We start from the raw sequence: 17798 nt of genomic DNA, 5'->3' as shown, positions 1-17798 counted from the left end.
CACGTAACTAGAGTAAATTGGGAAAATGACAGTAAATTTGTTGTAGGGCTTTTTAGGACGATTTTACATAGTCAGTTACAATACTTTCTTCAGGGTCTTTTCAAAATGCAGCACAGTATTTTATAAAGACACGGCATTCTATTTCCAGGAGCTAAGAAAACCAGCTACTGTTCATATCTGTTTCGTTTATGTGACACTTTTTGAATGTTGGAAATTCTCATCCATTGAAAGATTGAACATAAAATGTACTACCATCCTACATGTCATTTTCTATGGTAAAGAATAGACAAGAACACAGATGCCATATTTGACCACTTTATTGAAAAGTATCAGCATGGGTGAGCAAGAAAACGTACAGGACCATGTTAACTGACACCTAGTCAAAAAGGGCATTTTAGGACAAATCGTGGCTGCAGGTTCCTTCTCCCCTTACCGTTTGTTTAAGTGACTTGAGGTAAGCCGAGGTCTTCCTGCATGTGGCATCCAAGGGTAGCCATTGGGGTAAAAAACATTTGGATTGAACCAGTTCTGTTGTAGGTCACTGGCAGGGACTGTAGGGGCTGAGGTTGTTGTGGGGGCTGCTGAAGTTGGAGCAGTTATGGTGGGTGCAGCTGTGGGGTAGTACCAGAAACGCCCATTTGGGTAAAATGGAGGCCACTGGTATGGAGGAGGGTCAATAGGATACCAATTATTTTGAGGGTCATTGGCAAGGACTGTAGGCACAGCTGATGTTGTGGTAGTAGGGGTTGTGGTAGTTGGGGCCTGTGTGCTGGTTGCTGTTGTGGGGCCTTGCCAGATGTTACCATATGGGCGAAATGGATTCTGCCACTGGTAAGGAAATGGCCCAGTAGGGTACCAATTCTGTATAGGGTCACTGGCAGGGACATTTGGGGCTGGGGCAGAGGTAGGAGTTGGGGCTGCTGTGGTGGGGGGAGGTATTGGGGCTGTTGTGCTTGGGGGAGGAGTTGGGGCTTGCCAGAAAGGCATATATGGATACCTATAGTTGTAAGGAAAAGGGCCAAAAGGATACCAATTTTGTGGAGTGTCACTGGCAGGGAAGGTTGGGGCTGAGGTAGGGGCAAGAGTTGGTGCTGCTGTGCTGGGGGGAGTAGTTGGTGCTGCTGTGCTGGGGCGAGGAGTTGGGGCTTTCCAGTAATTCTCAGGTGGATACCCATAGCGGTAAGGAACAGGGCCAAGAGCATACCAGTCCTGTAGAGGGTCACTGGCAGGGACACTTAAGGTTGTGGTAGAGGCAGGAGTTGAGGCTTCTGTGGTAGGGGCAGGAGTTGGGGCTGTTATGCTGGGGGCATTTGCAGGGCTGTGCCAAAAATACCCATCATAGTTAAACTGATCCCCCAGATAGTAAGGAAAAGGGCCTGAAAGAGGCCAGTTCTGTTCAGGAACACTGGCAAGAACTGCAGAAGGGTCAGGTGTCCCATCAGTAGATGACGCTACAGGACAGCACAAATTCAATGAAGCACCCCACAAGCGTAGAGGCAGAACATAGTCATCACCCTGTAAGAGAAAGTTCAACAGCTTAGAATATCTAAAAACACAGAGTAAGACAACCAGATGCATAGTTAATGCAAACCAACATTTACTGAAGCTTAGTGTAGCAGGAGGAGAACATGGAGTTGCTTAATAAGAACATGGCAACTGACAATATAGGAATATCTTCTAGTTACAGTTCACCAAACTTCATACACATTGGGAAATCATAACTTTGTCATGGCTCAAACTGAGCTTCAGTAACATCTTCAAAGCAAAAACCTTAAAGAAGCAAACATTTCTACATTGCTACCATGCATATAGGGTTTTATCAAGACTACAGAAGAAACTGTACACTAAAACGTTCCTAAAGTAGTCCATGTATCAGTACCTACCTCTTGTGTTACGTGGCAGCCTTGATACTGAGCAACTACAAGAACATCCCTACGAACCCGCTTCGTGGAGATACCGCAATTGGCAGGCAACTTGGTCACAGGAACAACCCCTTCTTCACCTAAAACCAAAACAAAAAATAAAGCCACATTAGCCCTTACATGGTCACACCACGCCACTAGACAACCAATTTGCCCTGTAAAACTCACCTCGATCAACCATGATGTTCGGTACTCTAGTTCCTTGAACACGTAGGGCCATGGAATCACCACCACAATGCACAGTAGGATTCAAGCGCCGCAATTTTTCCTCTGCTGCTTTGTATGACCCTGTGGACAAAACAGATGTTGTATCAAAATATTACATGCAAGATCATTTAAAAGTATTAGAAGTCAAAAAGCATGTAGTACATTTCATAACAGCCAATCCAAATTAAAAGAAGCATCTGAGTACAGGTAAATTTCTGGTTCTCGTGTGGGTTTCTATGGAGTCTAAAGCTTTTGAGCCAAACCTCCACACTAGAAACAGAATTGAACCTCCTTAAAATTACCTTCCAAAAATAAAAACCTGGCATTAATCTTTACCTGCTGAATCAGACTGATATCCTTCAAAGCGGTCAGTATGTCCAGTTTGTACATCACTGCCATTGGGTCCTTTCGCTTCCTCTGGAAACAGCTTTACACCTTTCCGAACTACTATCCGGCCTGTCCACGCTTTCCTGTCAGACAAACCAGTGTGAGAGTCTGTGCCAAAGGTCAAATCAGATACATCTAGACCTGCTGAGTCAGTTTCCAGGCTAAACCCTAAAAGAATCTGCATGGTAGACATCAGGAGAAGCAGCTTGATCCTGATCATTGTGTCACAGTAGTGTGGTCACAAATGATCAGAAAACCTCAATGGCAGTCCAGAGTGTTAATAAAGTAAAAGACTTTTGCTGCTGCTTTTAAATCACCTGTAATTGTCTGACCAATTAAATCAGTCAACTTGTGACACCTGAACCAACAGGTGTGAAGCTTGTTAATTAATTACTGAGCTAAACTGGGTGTGGCACCTAAGGGAACGCTCAAAATTTCAGTGTGAATTTCTCAAGACATGGGAACCATGTTCTAATGCTTTGTTACTCAATCCTGGCCTTGCAGCCTCTCTGCCTTGCATATTTATTACTTTCTGTTCTCTAAATAGCAATATACTTAATCCAAAGTCAGCTTCAGCTATAGTAATGAACTGGAAGCACAATAAAGTTGCAACTTCATCATGTTAGTTGATTAAGACCAGGAGGGTATTTCATTAAGCAAGTTTATAAAAGCCAGGCCTGATTACTTGAGAAAGCCTTGTTTAGGTTAACCAAACACAACGTTGTTAAGAGGCTCAGATACATCAAGTACAGAGACAGTGATATATCGGTTATAGACCTTTACAATGAGGAAAACAATAACAAAGCTACTGTGCATGTCTGTTCCTTCGACGCTTCCGGTGGCGCTTTTTTCAAGTATACAGCTGTCAAAGGGAGAGCACATTTTTCGCTCCCGAACACAGAACAAACACGCTATAGTGTTAGAAAAAAGTGATCAAACCTCTTCTCCTGATCCTTTTGATTAGGATTTAAGTGGGAATTTTTTTCCTCTTATTCAAAACGCTTGTCAGAGGTGACCTTCCCAGATGTGATCCCTATCTTGTTGAAACGGAGGCAGTTTCAGCGCATATAATTACTTTCTCAGTGGAAAATTTGGAAATATTTGTTCCTATATATATCCAACACGTACTCTGCATGGTTTGTAGATAAGAAGCAGGGAGAAGCTGTGAGCGGCCACTGTAACTGCATGGCAGGTTAGCAGATTGAAAAACTGCTAAAGTAGGCCTGTTTACTATGGAGGACCAAAAATGATATAAGTATAAATAAATAAATGTTGAAATAAATAAAAGAATAAATAAATAAATATTGAAATAAATAAATTAATAAATAAATAAATGTTGACATTAGTAAATGCACATATGAATGACTATATATATATATGAAAGGTATTTATTAATTTATTTATTTACCTATACAATTATTTGTGCATGTATTTATTTATGTATATATTTATTTATATAACCATTTATATGTGCATTTATTTATATATTTATTCATTTCAACATTAATTTATTTATTCATTATTTATTTATATATTTATACATTTATATGTGTATTTATTTATACTTATGTCATTTTTGGTCCTCCATAGTTTATTTGTTCAAAGAACAATTTGACCTGATTTTCAATGTTTATGACTCTCAGATTAGGTGAAGTTTGCATTCATGTTAAATTAAAAAGTTACGTCCACTGTTTTGAACGCTGTTTACTGCTAAACGGAAGTGTTCTAGGAACAGCTACGTCACTTCCTATGCTCATGAATATTCCTCTGAAACGGTCTATAAAAAATACTTAAAAATAGCCCCAATGCATTATAAAATACACTGCTCAAAAAAATAAAGGGAACACTCAAATAACACATCCTAGATCTGAATGAATGAAATATTCTCATTGAATACTTTGTTCTGTACAAAGTTGAATGTGCTGACAACAAAATCACACAAAAATCATCAATGGAAATAAAATTTATTAACCAACAGAGGCCTGGATTTGGAGCCACACACAAAATTAAAGTGAAAAAACACACTACAGGCTGATCCAACTTTAATGTAATGTCCTTAAAACAAGTCAAAATGAGGCTCAGTATTGTGTGTGGCCTCCACGTGCCTGTATGACCTCCCTACAACGCCTGGGCATGCTCCTGATGAGGTGGCGGATGGTCTCCTGAGGGATCTCCTCCCAGACCTGGACTAAAGCATCCGCCAACTTCTGGACAGTCTGTGGTGCAACGTGACGTTGGTGGATGGAGCGAGACATGATGTCCCAGATGTGCTCAATCGGATTCAGGTCTGGGGAACGGGCGGGCCAGTCCATAGCTTCAATGCCTTCATCTTGCAGGAACTGCTGACACACTCCAGCCACATGAGGTCTAGCATTGTCCTGCATTAGGAGGAACCCAGGGCCAACCGCACCAGCATATGGTCTCACAAGGGGTCTGAGGATCTCATCTCGGTACCTAATGGCAGTCAGGCTACCTCTGGTGAGCACATGGAGGGCTGTGCGGCCCTCCAAAGAAATGCCACCCCACACCATTACTGACCCACTGCCAAACCGGTCATGCTGAAGGATGTTGCAGGCAGCAGACCGCTCTCCACGGCGTCTCCAGACTCTGTCACGTCTGTCATGTGCTCAGTGTGAACCTGCTTTCATCTGTGAAGAGCACAAGGCGCCAGTGGCGAATTTGCCAATCCTGGTGTTCTCTGGCAAATGCCAAGCGTCCTGCACGGTGTTGGGCTGTGAGCACAACCCCCATCTGTGGACGTCGGGCCCTCATACCATCCTCATGGAGTCGGTTTCTAACCGTTTGTGCAGACACATGCACATTTGTGGCCTGCTGGAGGTCATTTTGCAGGGCTCTGGCAGTGCTCCTCCTGTTCCTTCTTGCACAAAGGCGGAGGTAGCGGTCCTGCTGCTCGGTTGTTGCCCTCCTACGGCCTCCATCCACGTCTCCTGGTGTACTGGCCTGTCTCCTGGTAGCGCCTCCAGCCTCTAGACACTACGCTGACAGACACAGCAAACCTTCTTGCCACAGCTCGCATTGATGTGCCATCCTGGATGAGCTGCACTACCTGAGCCACTTGTGTGGGTTGTAGAGTCCGTCTCATGCTACCACGAGTGTGAAAGAACCACCAACATTCAAAACTGACCAAAACATCAGCCAGACAGCATAGGTTCTGAGACGTGGTCTGTGGTCCCCACCTGCAGAACCACTCCTTTATTGAGTGTGTCTTGCTAATTGCCAATAATTTCCACCTGTTGTCTATTCCATTTGCACAACAGCAGGTGAAATTGATTGTCAATCAGTGTTGCTTCCTAAGTGGACAGTTTAATTTCACAGAAGTTTGATTTACTTGGAGTTATATTGTGTTATTTGAGTGTTCCCTTTATTTTTTTGAGCAGTGTATATAATGTCTTTGATTTTTCTATTGCTTTGCTAGTATTGACCCACACCCTTCACTGGGCAGAGAAGAAGAAAAGAGGGGGAGCGAACTCAGAGAATTTCGGGTGGAGTTCAGGGCAGCTTCGCTGTAAAGCGTGAAGCCGAAGCCCCCCTCACACGAAGAGAAACATGAGAAGAGAATAAAATGAAAGAAGGAGGAAGATGGGGAGGAGGTGGGTGCGAGGTTTGTTCAATGAGCAGGTAGAGAGGAAGTGACGGTTTAAATAGGGAAGGCTACCAGTTGTAGCATCTCCCAGCATGTCAGATTTGTCTTAAACCCTGATCTAGTAGTATACATACACACACACACACACACACACACACACCTCAAGCTGAATAGTCAAATCCATAGCTAATGACTGCCAAGCATGAAAACAAGAGAGCCTCTTTTTTAATCTGGTACTACATGTTCCATATTGCAGCACCAAAATACACATCAAAACCCACACAAAAATGTCTCATTTATAAATGAGATAAAATGGGGAGGTGTAATACCCCAGTCTGTTTATAATCTGCTACAACTCAAAGTTGCATAGCATGAACAGCTTTGAGGGGGATGTAATTAATTACACTGGAATAAATAAGGAGAGCACCCCCCCCCCCCCCTCATTTACATCAAGGACACAAATTAGAATTAAATATAATTCATGCACGTAACCAAAGTAAATTGGGAAAATGAAAGTAAATTTGTTGTAGGGCTTTTTAGGAACATTTTACATAGTCAGTTACAATACTTTCTTCAGGGTCTTTTCAAAATGCAGCACAGTATTTTATAAAGACACGGCATTCTATTTCCAGGAGCTAAGAAAACCAGCTACTGTTCATATCTGTTTCGTTTATGTGACACTTTTTGAATGTTGGAAATTCTCATCCATTGAAAGATTGAACATAAAATGTACTACCATCCTACATGTCATTTTCTATGGTAAAGAATAGACAAGAACACAGATGCCATATTTGACCACTTTATTGAAAAGTATCAGCATGGGTGAGCAAGAAAACGTACAGGACCATGTTAACTGACACCTAGTCAAAAAGGGCATTTTAGGACAAATCGTGGCTGCAGGTTCCTTCTCCCCTTACGGTTTGTTTAAGTGACTTGAGGTAAGCCGATGTCTTCCTGCTTGTGGCATCCAAGGGTAGCCATTGGGGTAAAAAACATTTGGATTGAACCAGTTCTGTTGTAGGTCACTGGCAGGGACTGTAGGGGCTGAGGTTGTTGTGGGGGCTGCTGTAGTTGGAGCAGTTGTGGTGGGTGCAGCTGTGGGGTAGTACCAGAAACGCCCATTTGGGTAAAATGGAGGCCACTGGTATGGAGGAGGGTCAATAGGATACCAATTATTTTGAGGGTCATTGGCAAGGACTGTAGGCACAGCTGATGTTGTGGTAGTAGGGGTTGTGGTAGTTGGGGCCTGTGTGCTGGTTGCTGTTGTGGGGCCTTGCCAGATGTTACCATATGGGCGAAATGGATTCTGCCACTGGTAAGGAAATGGCCCAGTAGGGTACCAATTCTGTATAGGGTCACTGGCAGGGACATTTGGGGCTGGGGCAGAGGTAGGAGTTGGGGCTGCTGTGGTGGGGGGAGGTATTGGGGCTGTTGTGCTTGGGGGAGGAGTTGGGGCTTGCCAGAAAGGCATATATGGATACCTATAGTTGTAAGGAAAAGGGCCAAAAGGATACCAATTTTGTGGAGTGTCACTGGCAGGGAAGGTTGGGGCAAGAGTTGGTGCTGCTGTGCTGGGGGGAGTAGTTGGTGCTGCTGTGCTGGGGCGAGGATTTGGGGCGTTCCAGTAATTCTCAGGTGGATACCCATAGAGGTAAGGAACAGGGCCAAGAGCATACCAGTCCTGTAGAGGGTCACTGGCAGGGACACTTAAGGTTGTGGTAGAGGCAGGAGTTGAGGCTTCTGTGGTAGGGGCAGGAGTTGGGGCTGCTATACTGGGGGCATTTGCAGGGCTGTGCCAAAAATACCCATCATAGTTAAACTGATCCCCCAGATAGTAAGGAAAAGGGCCTGAAAGAGGCCAGTTCTGTTCAGGAACACTAGCAAGAACTGCAGAAGGGTCAGGTGTCCCATCAGTAGATGACTCTACAGGACAGCACAAATTCAATGAAGCACCCCACAAGCGTAGAGGCAGAACATAGTCATCACCCTGTAAGAGAAAGTTCAACAGCTTAGAATATCTAAAAACACAGATTAAGACAACCAGATGCATAGTTAATGCAAACCAACATTTACTGAAGCTTAGTGTAGCAGGAGGAGAACATGGAGTTGCTTAATAAGAACATGGCAACTGACAACATAGGAATATCTTCTAGTTACAGTTCACCAAACTTCATACACATGGGGAAATCATAACTTTGTCATGGCTCAAACTGAGCTTCAGTAACATCTTCAAAGCAAAAACCTTAAAGAAGCAAACATTTCCACATTGCTACCATGCATATAGGGTTTTATCAAGACTACAGAAGAAACTGTACACTAAAACGCTCCTAAAGTAGTCCATGTATCAGTACCTACCTCTTTTGTTACGTGGCAGCCTTGATACTGAGCAACTACAAGAACATCCCTACGAACCCGCTTCGTGGAGATACCGCAATTGGCAGGCAACTTGGTCACAGGAACAACCCCTTCTTCACCTAAAACCAAAACAAAAAATAAAGCCACATTAGCCCTTACATGGTCACACCACGCCACTAGACAACCAATTTGCCCTGTAAAAACTCACCTCGATCAACCATGATGTTCGGTACTCTTGTTCCTTGAACACGTAGGGCCATGGAATCACCACCACAATGCACAGTAGGATTCAAGCGCCGCAATTTTTCCTCTGCTGCTTTGTATGACCCTGTGGACAAAACAGATGTTGTATCAAAATATTACATGCAAGATCATTTAAAAGTATTAGAAGTCAAAAAGCATGTAGTACATTTCATAACAGCCAATCCAAATTAAAAGAAGCATCTGAGTACAGGTAAATTTCTGGTTCTCGTGTGGGTTTCTATGGAGTCTAATGCTTTTGAGTCAAACCTCCACACTAGAAACAGAATTGACCCTCCTTAAAATTACCTTCCAAAAATAAAAACCTGGCATTAATCTTTACCTGCTGAATCAGACTGATATCCTTCAAAGCGGTCAGTATGTCCAGTTTGTACATCACTGCCATTGGGTCCTTTCGCTTCCTCTGGAAACAGCCTCACACCTTTCCGAACTACTATCCGGCCTGTCCACGCTTTCCTGTCAGACAAACCAGTGTGAGAGTCTGTTCCAAATGTCAAATCAGATACATCTAGACCTGCTGAGTCGGTTTCCAGGCTAAACCCTAAAAGAATCTGCATGGTAGACATCAGGAGAAGCAACTTGATCCTGATCATTGTGTCACAGTAGTGTGGCCACAAATGCTCAGAAAACCTCAATGGCAGTCCAGAGTGTTAATAAAGTAAAAGACTCTTGCTTCTGCTTTTAAATCACCTGTGAACTTGTGACACCTGAACCAACAGGTGTGAAGCTTGTTAATTAATTACTGAGCTGAACTGGGTGTGGCACCTAAGGGAACGCTCAAAATTTCAGTGTGAATTTCTCAAGACATTGGAACCATTTTCTAATGCTTTGTTACTCAATCCTGGTCCTGCAGCCTCTCTGCCTTGCATATTTATTACTTTCTGTTCTCTAAATACATCTGAGGATTGAGAAACACTGCTCTTATTTAGCAATATACTTAATCCAAAGAGAAGTTGTGAGCGGCCACTGTAACTGCATGGCACTAAGCAGTTTGAAAAACTAAAGCAGGCGTGTTTACTATGGAGGACCAAAAATGATATAGTATAAATAAATAAATGTTGAAATAAATAAATGAATAAATAAATAAATGTTGAAATAAATATACAAATAAATAAATAAATGTTGACATTAGTAAATGCACATGTAAATGAATGAATAAATAAATATATATATATATATATATATATATATATATATATATATATATATAAAATTTGTTTATTTATTTACCTATACAATTATTTGTGATTGTATTTATTTATGTATATATTTATTTAATCATTTATATGTGCATTTATTTATATATTTATTCATTCCAACATTAATTTATTTATTCATTATTTATTTATATATTTATACATTTATATGTGTATTTATTTAATAAAGAATAAAGTTAAAGAAGGAGCAAGATGGGAAGGAGGTGGGTGCGAGGTTTGTTCAATGAGCAGGTAGAGAGGAAGTGACGGTTTAAATAGGGAAGGAAGTGGGAGAAGTGAGGGCGTTGTTCACTCCCAAAATTCAGTTATGATACATAACTCCACTTCAATTTGATATCTGCTTCAATAAGTTAATGTATACCTGAAAAGTGGACAAGTGAAATTTAACATTGATACATCAGTTTGCATTTAATAAACAAAGAGTAAAAATATGTAAACTGATGTTTGGAATGATTATTTTTCTCATATTATGAAAGTAGTAGTTGGCTTTAAAAAAATTTGCTTGATAAATTTTTTATTTCTGTATTCATCTTGCTAGTAGATGCTCTGCATGGATTAACCATCAGGTATTTCCACTATTTGTTTTACACACTATAGTAATTTTTTTGTACAAGAACTATTTAAACCCCTTGAGAGACACACACTCATCACTGTAAATGATTGAAATTTTCATTTTTAAAAAGCAGTTGGAGATTCTCCAATTCCAGGTCCTATTAGTCTAAACAGTTTAATATAATTTTGATTGTATTTGTGCAGTCTGCAGTATAAAGCAGTGGCGCATTTGGGACATTGAAACCAAACCACTCATTGTTGTCTTAAAAGATGCTGAATGGATTCAACCCCTAAACAAACTACCCATTTTTCCTCCATGATGTTGTACCCAAACCCTTGTACTACACTGTGCAACAATTCACCAGCAAAGCAACCTTATTTAAATCACTTTATTACACACAAATCTGCAAAACATTCATTTATAGACAACAATGTTAGCACCTAGTCATAAAGGGCACTTTAGTACAGGGTAGAGTTCCAGGTCTTACATGATGGCGGTAATACAAAGGTTTCTGACTATATTTCACTGGAAGAGAGGGCTGCCCAGGGTCACTAGCAGGGACTGAAGCTGACGGTGCTGTGCTGGGAACATCTCTGGAGCCAGGCCAACTAAAACCAAATTGGTAGAAAGGATGTTCATCACTGTAACGAATAGTACCAGCAGATCCATATTGTTGAGTGTCACTGGCAGGCACTGATTGGGATGTTGAGGCTGCTGTGGTAGAGGCAGGCGTTGAAGCCTCTGTGGAAGGGGCAGGAGCTGCGGCCCCTGTAGGTGCCCCTACGTGGCCAGGCCAAAAATATCTGTAGGGGTAAAATGGATTCCACCCCTGACTGTAAGGAATCTGATTCCAGTTAGTTTGAGGGTCACTAGCAGGGACTGATTGGCCTGTTGAGGCTGCTGTGGAAGGGGCAGGGGCTGGGGCCCCTGTAGGTGCACCTGTGAGACCAGGCCAAAAATATCTGTTTGGGTAAAATGGATACTGGTATGGAAAAGACCCAAATGGATACAAATCCTGTTGAGGGTCACTGGCAGGGTCACTGGCAGGGACTGCTTGGGCTGTTGAGGCTGCTGTGGATGGGGCAGATGTTGGAGCCCCTGTAGTAGAGGCAGGTCTTGGAGCCCCTGTAATAGAGGCAGGTGGTGGGGTTGCTGTAGGGACACCCATGTGGCCAGGCCAAAAATGCCTATATGGGTAAAATGGATTCCACCCCTGACTGTAAGGAATCCGATTCCAGTTAGTTTGAGGGTCACTAGCAGGGACTGCTTGGCCTGTTGAGGCTGCTGTGGTAGAGGCAGGTGTTTGGGCCTCTGTGGAAATGGCAGGGGCATGGGCTGGGGCCCCTGTAGGTGCACCTATGTGACCAGGCCAAAAATATCTGTTTGGGTAAAATGGATACATGTATTGGTATGGAAAAGACCCAAATGGAGACAAATTATGTTGAGGGTCCCTGGAAGGGACTCCTTGGGCTGTTGAGGCTGCTGTGGTAGAGGCAGGTGTTGAAGCATCTGTGGAAGGGGCTGGGGCCCCTGTAGATGCCCCTACGTGGCCAGGCCAAAAATATCTGTTTGGGTAAAATGGATACATGTATTGGTATGGAAAAGACCCAAATGGAGACAAATTATGTTGAGGGTCACTGGCAGGGACTGCTTGGGCTGTTGAGGCTGCTGTGGTTGGGGCAGATGTCGGAGCCCCTGTAGTAGAGGCAGATGTCGGAGCCCCTGTAGTAGAGGCAGATGTCGGAGCCCCTGTAGTAGAGGCAGATGTCGGAGCCCCTGTAGTAGAGGCAGATGTCGGAGCCCCTGTAGTAGAGGCAGATGTCGGGGTTGCTGTAGGGACACCCATGTGGCCAGGCCAAAAATGCCTATATGGGTAAAATGGATTCCACCCCTGACTGTAAGGAATCTGACTCCAGTTAGTTTGAGGGTCACTAGCAGGGACTGATTGGCCTGTTGAGGCTGCTGTGGAAGGGGCAGGGGCTGGGGCCCCTGTAGGTGCACCTGTGAGACCAGGCCAAAAATATCTGTTTGGGTAAAATGGATACTGGTATGGAAAAGACCCAAATGGATACAAATCCTGTTGAGGGTCACTGGCAGGGTCACTGGCAGGGACTGCTTGGGCTGTTGAGGCTGCTGTGGATGGGGCAGATGTTGGAGCCCCTGTAGTAGAGGCAGGTCTTGGAGCCCCTGTAGTAGAGGCAGGTGGTGGGGTTGCTGTAGGGACACCCATGTGGCCAGGCCAAAAATGCCTATATGGGTAAAATGGATTCCACCCCTGACTGTAAGGAATCTGATTCCAGTTAGTTTGAGGGTCACTAGCAGGGACTGCTTGGCCTGTTGAGGCTGCTGTGGAAGGGGCAGGGGCTGGGGCCCCTGTAGGTGCACCTGTGAGACCAGGCCAAAAATATCTGTTTGGGTAAAATGGATACTGGTATGGAAAAGACCCAAATGGATACAAATCCTGTTGAGGGTCACTGGCAGGGACTGCTTGGGCTGTTGAGGCTGCTGTGGGTGGGGCAGATGTTGGAGCCCCTGTAGTAGAGGCAGGTGTTGGAGCCCTTGTAGTAGAGGCAGGTGTTGGAGCCCTTGTAGTAGAGGCAGGTGTTGGAGCCCTTGTAGTAGAGGCAGGTGGTGGGGTTGCTGTAGGGACACCCATGTGGCCAGGCCAAAAATGCCTATATGGGTAAAATGGATTCCACCCCTGACTGTAAGGAATCCGATTCCAGTTAGTTTGAGGGTCACTAGCAGGGACTGCTTGGCCTGTTGAGGCTGCTGTGGAAGGGGCAGGGGCTGGGGCCCCTGTAGGTGCACCTATGTGACCAGGCCAAAAATATCTGTTTGGGTAAAATGGATACTGGTGCTGGTATGGAAAAGACCCAAATGGATACAAATCCTGTTGAGGGTCACTGGCAGGGACTGCTTGGGCTGTTGAGGCTGCTGTGGTAGAGGCAGGTGTTGAAGCCTCTGTGGAAGGGGCAGGAGCTGGTGCCCCTGTTTGGGTACCTGTATGGCCAGGCCAAAAATGCCTATATGGTTGAAAATTATCCCACCCAAAATTATAGCGGTTTGGTCGAGAATCACTGGCAGGGACAGTAGAGGCTGTTGAGGCATCTATGCTTCGGGCAGGAGTTAAGGCCTCTGTAGGGCCAGCAGGCTGGTCAGCAGTCACATTTGTAGATGAAACAGGGCAGGACATGCTCACAGGAGCACCCCACAAGCGCAGTGGCAGAACATAGTCATCACCCTGTAGGAGAAAGTTCAACAGCTTAGAACATCTTGTATAGCATCAGTAATAGCTGTGAAAAGCTAATGGTTTGGCAAAAAAAAAAAAAAAAAAAAAAAAAAAAAACACTTGACAGCTAAATAAAGTGCATTCTTAACCTTAAAATGAATCGATTGATTTGGTAGAAAACCACCAAGTAGTAATATTTGACAACTTTGGAAATGTCCTACATGGGTACATACCTGTTGTTTAACATCACAGCCTTCATACTGGACAATCACAAGAAAAACCCTATGAACCCTCTTTGTTGAGATGCCACAGTTGTCTGGCAGCTGGGTCACAGGAATTACACCTTCTCCACCTAAAGACAAACAATTGGTCATGCGGCCATACTTCCTTCCCCCACAACAAAAACCTACACTCACCAGCAGTTTGAGCTATAAAAACCTTACCTCGATCAACCATGAAGCTGGGCAAACGATAACCTTGAATACGTAGGGCCATGGAATCACCACCACAATGCACAGAAGGATTCAAAAGTTGCAATTTTGTCTCTGCTGTTTTATATGAGCCTACAAATACAGAATAAACATTGATATTTAAATACACATACATTTGTCTTAAGCCTTAAGAGAAACTCCTCCAAGTAAACCATACCAAAGTTGATATGCAGCTCTTTCAGCTAAGCTACAAAATACTATGTTACTTGATAAGATATTGCCAGAATAGTGGTACACATTATGTAAGGGCATCCCTCTTTGACTGGCTAACTGTGTAATTGAGATTGGACTAGCTTACACACCATGAAGATGGGAAATGAACAACTTCTGTGTTAAATCAAGGCCAAAGTTTTAGAACTGCCCTCTTGTAACTGAATTCTAAGAACTGGCCCAATCTAAAGAAATGGGTCATCATGCATCCAGATTTGTTTTTTACCTGCAGTTGCTTGTGAATCAGAGGGATGTCCTTCAGCATCATCAGGAAGTCCATTTTGCAAATTTCCCTCTCCTTCAGCTCCTATTCGGACAAACAGCCGCCCTATTTGGACTGTTCTTGGTGAGAATTCAGAGGGATAGTCTGTTGTTTGATCAGTTTCATGGCTAAAAACAAAAGACCACAGCATTGCTGATATCATTAATAAAATGAACTTGTTCCTGGTCATTGCACACCGTTATGTTAGCCTGCCTACAGACTCATCAAAGCAAACTTGAACTTGTGCAATGAAAAGCTTGCACTTCCTTCTGCTGCATTTATTTGTTCCAGCTAATTGGCTGACCAATGAAATCAAGTTTTGCAGATCATGTTAATTAACTAATGAGAAGAGTGCTGTGATATTAATGGTGGCGGAGGCACAAGAGTGTAGTATAGGTTCTCTGAATCTGAAACGCCTTCTACACCTGGTCTTAATTTATTTGACTTGATTTCTGACAGGCAAAATGTAAGCATACCTAAATGCATTTCAACAAACCAGGATAGTGAGTGTGTCTGAAACGCAAGAAATGCTGATTTGATGCCTTGCTGCCCATACTGTCTCACTTAAAAGGCAGTGTATTTATGAGTCTGTCTGTATCTAAATAAAAAAATGCATCCTGACGTTGACAAAGTAAGGACAGCTCACTTCTGGATAAAAGTGTTGAGCTGTGTTACCGTGTTATCTCTTAGTGTTTTAATCCTAGTGAATAGAAGGATAGCTCCCTAAACTTAGATTCAGACATGACTCGCTGTTTTCCTTTCTTAGAATCCTGTCTTAATAGACAGAATGTCTTAATTTTGATCAGACACATACCTTGTTTCTGTTAATTGGTTGGTCTAGGCAGGAGAACGAAAGTAACTATGGTAAGAAGGTCATATTTTCTGCTTTTCTTATTTTTTGTGTTTCTGTGCAATTTAACATAAAAGATTTGAAATGTTGGAATCGTGCCATTTTTTCATAGCTTTTGTAATTATCTGGGCTGCATACTAGGTTGAGCCTGTTTAGCTAATGCAAAGTGCTGTTGAATATGGAACTAAATGAATCTTTGAACAAATGTAGTTATGTTTGGTGAAGTGTTGAAAATTAAGTGTGGCTGAAGAGCGGCAATGGAATTTGCTACAGTTGCCAGTCCTGGCAAAACAGAGCACTTTGGTTTGAGCCAAACACAAAGTCAAGATGTCCCAAACCCTAACTAGATAGTATAGATAATATGAGCTGCATATTACTATATAAATAAATGTTTGAATGTGCTGTGTTTTGCATACTTCTAAAGGTTGTGTTTGTGGTTGTGTAACTCTGGCAGTGGAAGATGGTAGACATAGGCAAGCAACTGAGTTACTTTAGCTGGCTAGCCTCCTTTCTGAGAGGAAGTTGAGGCCACAAGGGTGATTTCCCTGACAGGGATTAAGCCTAGTAAGGACTAACAGCATTTTGAATAAAGAAGAAGGTACTGTAAATATAGTCTATGACTACTACGCATAGCCCCTGTCTGGGAAACCATCTTGCCTCTCCAAACCATCACTGATCATCAGTAAATTTTGCATTTCATTTGAAAATTGAGGGAGCAGAGTCTGGAGGAAGAGTGGAGAGATACACAGTCCAAACTGCTTGAGGTCTAGTGTGAAGTTTCCACCAACCAGTCAAGTCAAGTCAAGTCAAGTCAAGTAGTTTTATTGTCAATACTGCATATGTACATGACATACAGAGAATTGAAATTACGTTACTCTCCTTCCCAATTTTACAGCAAGTACAGATAATAGATATAATAAAGGAGAATGAGAGACACTATGTGTACAATACAGCAGGGACACAAATAGACATACATGAGACAAAAACAAGGTGCAGTGGTGTGGGGGAGGAATAGATATATAAATTTAAGTAAATAAGTAAAAATAGCTATATAATTATAATATAAAAGAGTGGGAGACACTATATGTTCAATACAGCAAGACACAATAAACATACGTAAGACAATAGTGCAATATTGATGGTGATTGAGACACTAAAAATAGTAAATAACAGTAGTGCAAATACGGTATATGGTATATAGCTTAAGGCTGGTAAAGTGAATGGGTGCGTAAGTCCTTAAAGTTCACAGTTTAATTAAGTGGAATTAAAGTGCGTATTGACAGTGCAAGTATATCAGTAGTGCAGGTGTTGTGTAGTGCAAGTCCGTTTGGAAGGGACCAGTACTTTGTGCATTGTAGTGCAGAGTTTCAGTACTTTATTAGTGGGGGGTTCAGGATGCTGAGTGAGTGTGTGCTGGGGGCAGGATTGGGATGGGGGGTAGAGCAGGAAGAGAGTTCAGCATCCTCACAGCCTGATGGATGGGGCTGTCTCGCAGTCTGCTGGTCCTCGCCCCGAGACTCCGCAGTCTCCTCCCTGATGGCAGCAGGATGAAGAAGCTGTGTAGTGGGTGAGAGGGATCTCCTGCCAGACGGAGGGCTTTCTGTGTGAGGCGGGAGCTGTACAAGTCCTGAAGGGAGGGGAGAGAGGTGCCAACAATCTTCTCAGCTGCTCTCACGATGCGCTGGAGGGTCCTGCGGCAGGATGCTGTGCAGGCCCCGTACCACACGGTGAAACAGCTGGTCAGTATGCTCTCGATGGCCCCTCTGTAGAAGGTGGTCATGATGGGGGTGGGGGCTCCAGCTCTTCTCAGCTTGCGGAGAAAGTAGAGACGCTGATTTGCCTTCCTGGCCAGTGACGCTGAGTTGGTGCTCCAGGAGAGGTCCTCTGTGACGTGCACACCCAGGAACTTGGTGCTGCTCACCCTCTCCACAGCAGTTCCGTTGATGAACAGAGGGGTGTGCAGTGTGTGAGTTCTCCTGAAGTCCACAACAATCTCCTTGGTCTTCTCTGTGTTCAGAGAGAGATTGTTGTGTTTGCACCAGGAGGCCAGGCGGCTCACCTCGCTCCTGTAGTGTGACTCATCGTTGTTGCTGATGAGACCCACCACCGTCGTGTCATCCGCAAACTTGACGAAGAGGTTGGAGGTGTGTGCTGGTGTGCAATCGTGGGTCAGCAGAGTGAACAGAAGGGGGCTCAGCACACATCCTTAGGGAGCCCCTGTGTTCAGTGTGGTGATGCTGGATGTGC

At 43.6% G+C, this 17798-nt stretch overlaps 2 protein-coding genes across 7 annotated transcripts in view; one reads left to right on the top strand and one right to left on the bottom strand.

Moving 5' to 3' along the window:
* kif5ab (kinesin family member 5A, b) overlaps nucleotides 1–17798 on the top strand; it is an 86659-nt gene that overhangs the window by 55570 nt on the left and 13291 nt on the right. The gene's annotated exons all lie outside the window — the stretch shown is intronic.
* Nucleotides 302–14972, bottom strand: LOC111193755 (nascent polypeptide-associated complex subunit alpha, muscle-specific form-like). 6 transcript variants are annotated; one of them, XM_049479689.1, is made up of 5 exons: nucleotides 9251–9395; nucleotides 2466–2657; nucleotides 2091–2210; nucleotides 1884–2002; nucleotides 302–1515 (listed from the first exon to the last, which is right to left on the bottom strand). In XM_049479689.1, exons 1-5 carry the CDS (start codon nucleotides 9327–9329, stop codon nucleotides 430–432), a joined length of 1596 nt encoding a protein of 531 aa, XP_049335646.1. In that variant the 5' UTR covers nucleotides 9330–9395; the 3' UTR covers nucleotides 302–429. The 6 variants fall into 6 exon arrangements, with proteins under 6 accessions (XP_049335646.1, XP_049335645.1, XP_049335644.1 ...); XM_049479688.1 differs by lacking the exon at nucleotides 2466–2657 and having other exon boundaries at nucleotides 9059–9395; XM_049479687.1 differs by lacking the exon at nucleotides 9251–9395 and having other exon boundaries at nucleotides 2466–2810.

Source organism: Astyanax mexicanus, chromosome 5 (assembly GCF_023375975.1).
Source record: "Astyanax mexicanus isolate ESR-SI-001 chromosome 5, AstMex3_surface, whole genome shotgun sequence".
NCBI lineage: Eukaryota > Metazoa > Chordata > Actinopteri > Characiformes > Acestrorhamphidae > Astyanax > Astyanax mexicanus.
Note: the sequence above shows the minus strand (reverse complement) of the source record. Positions and strands in the feature narration are given on the sequence as shown.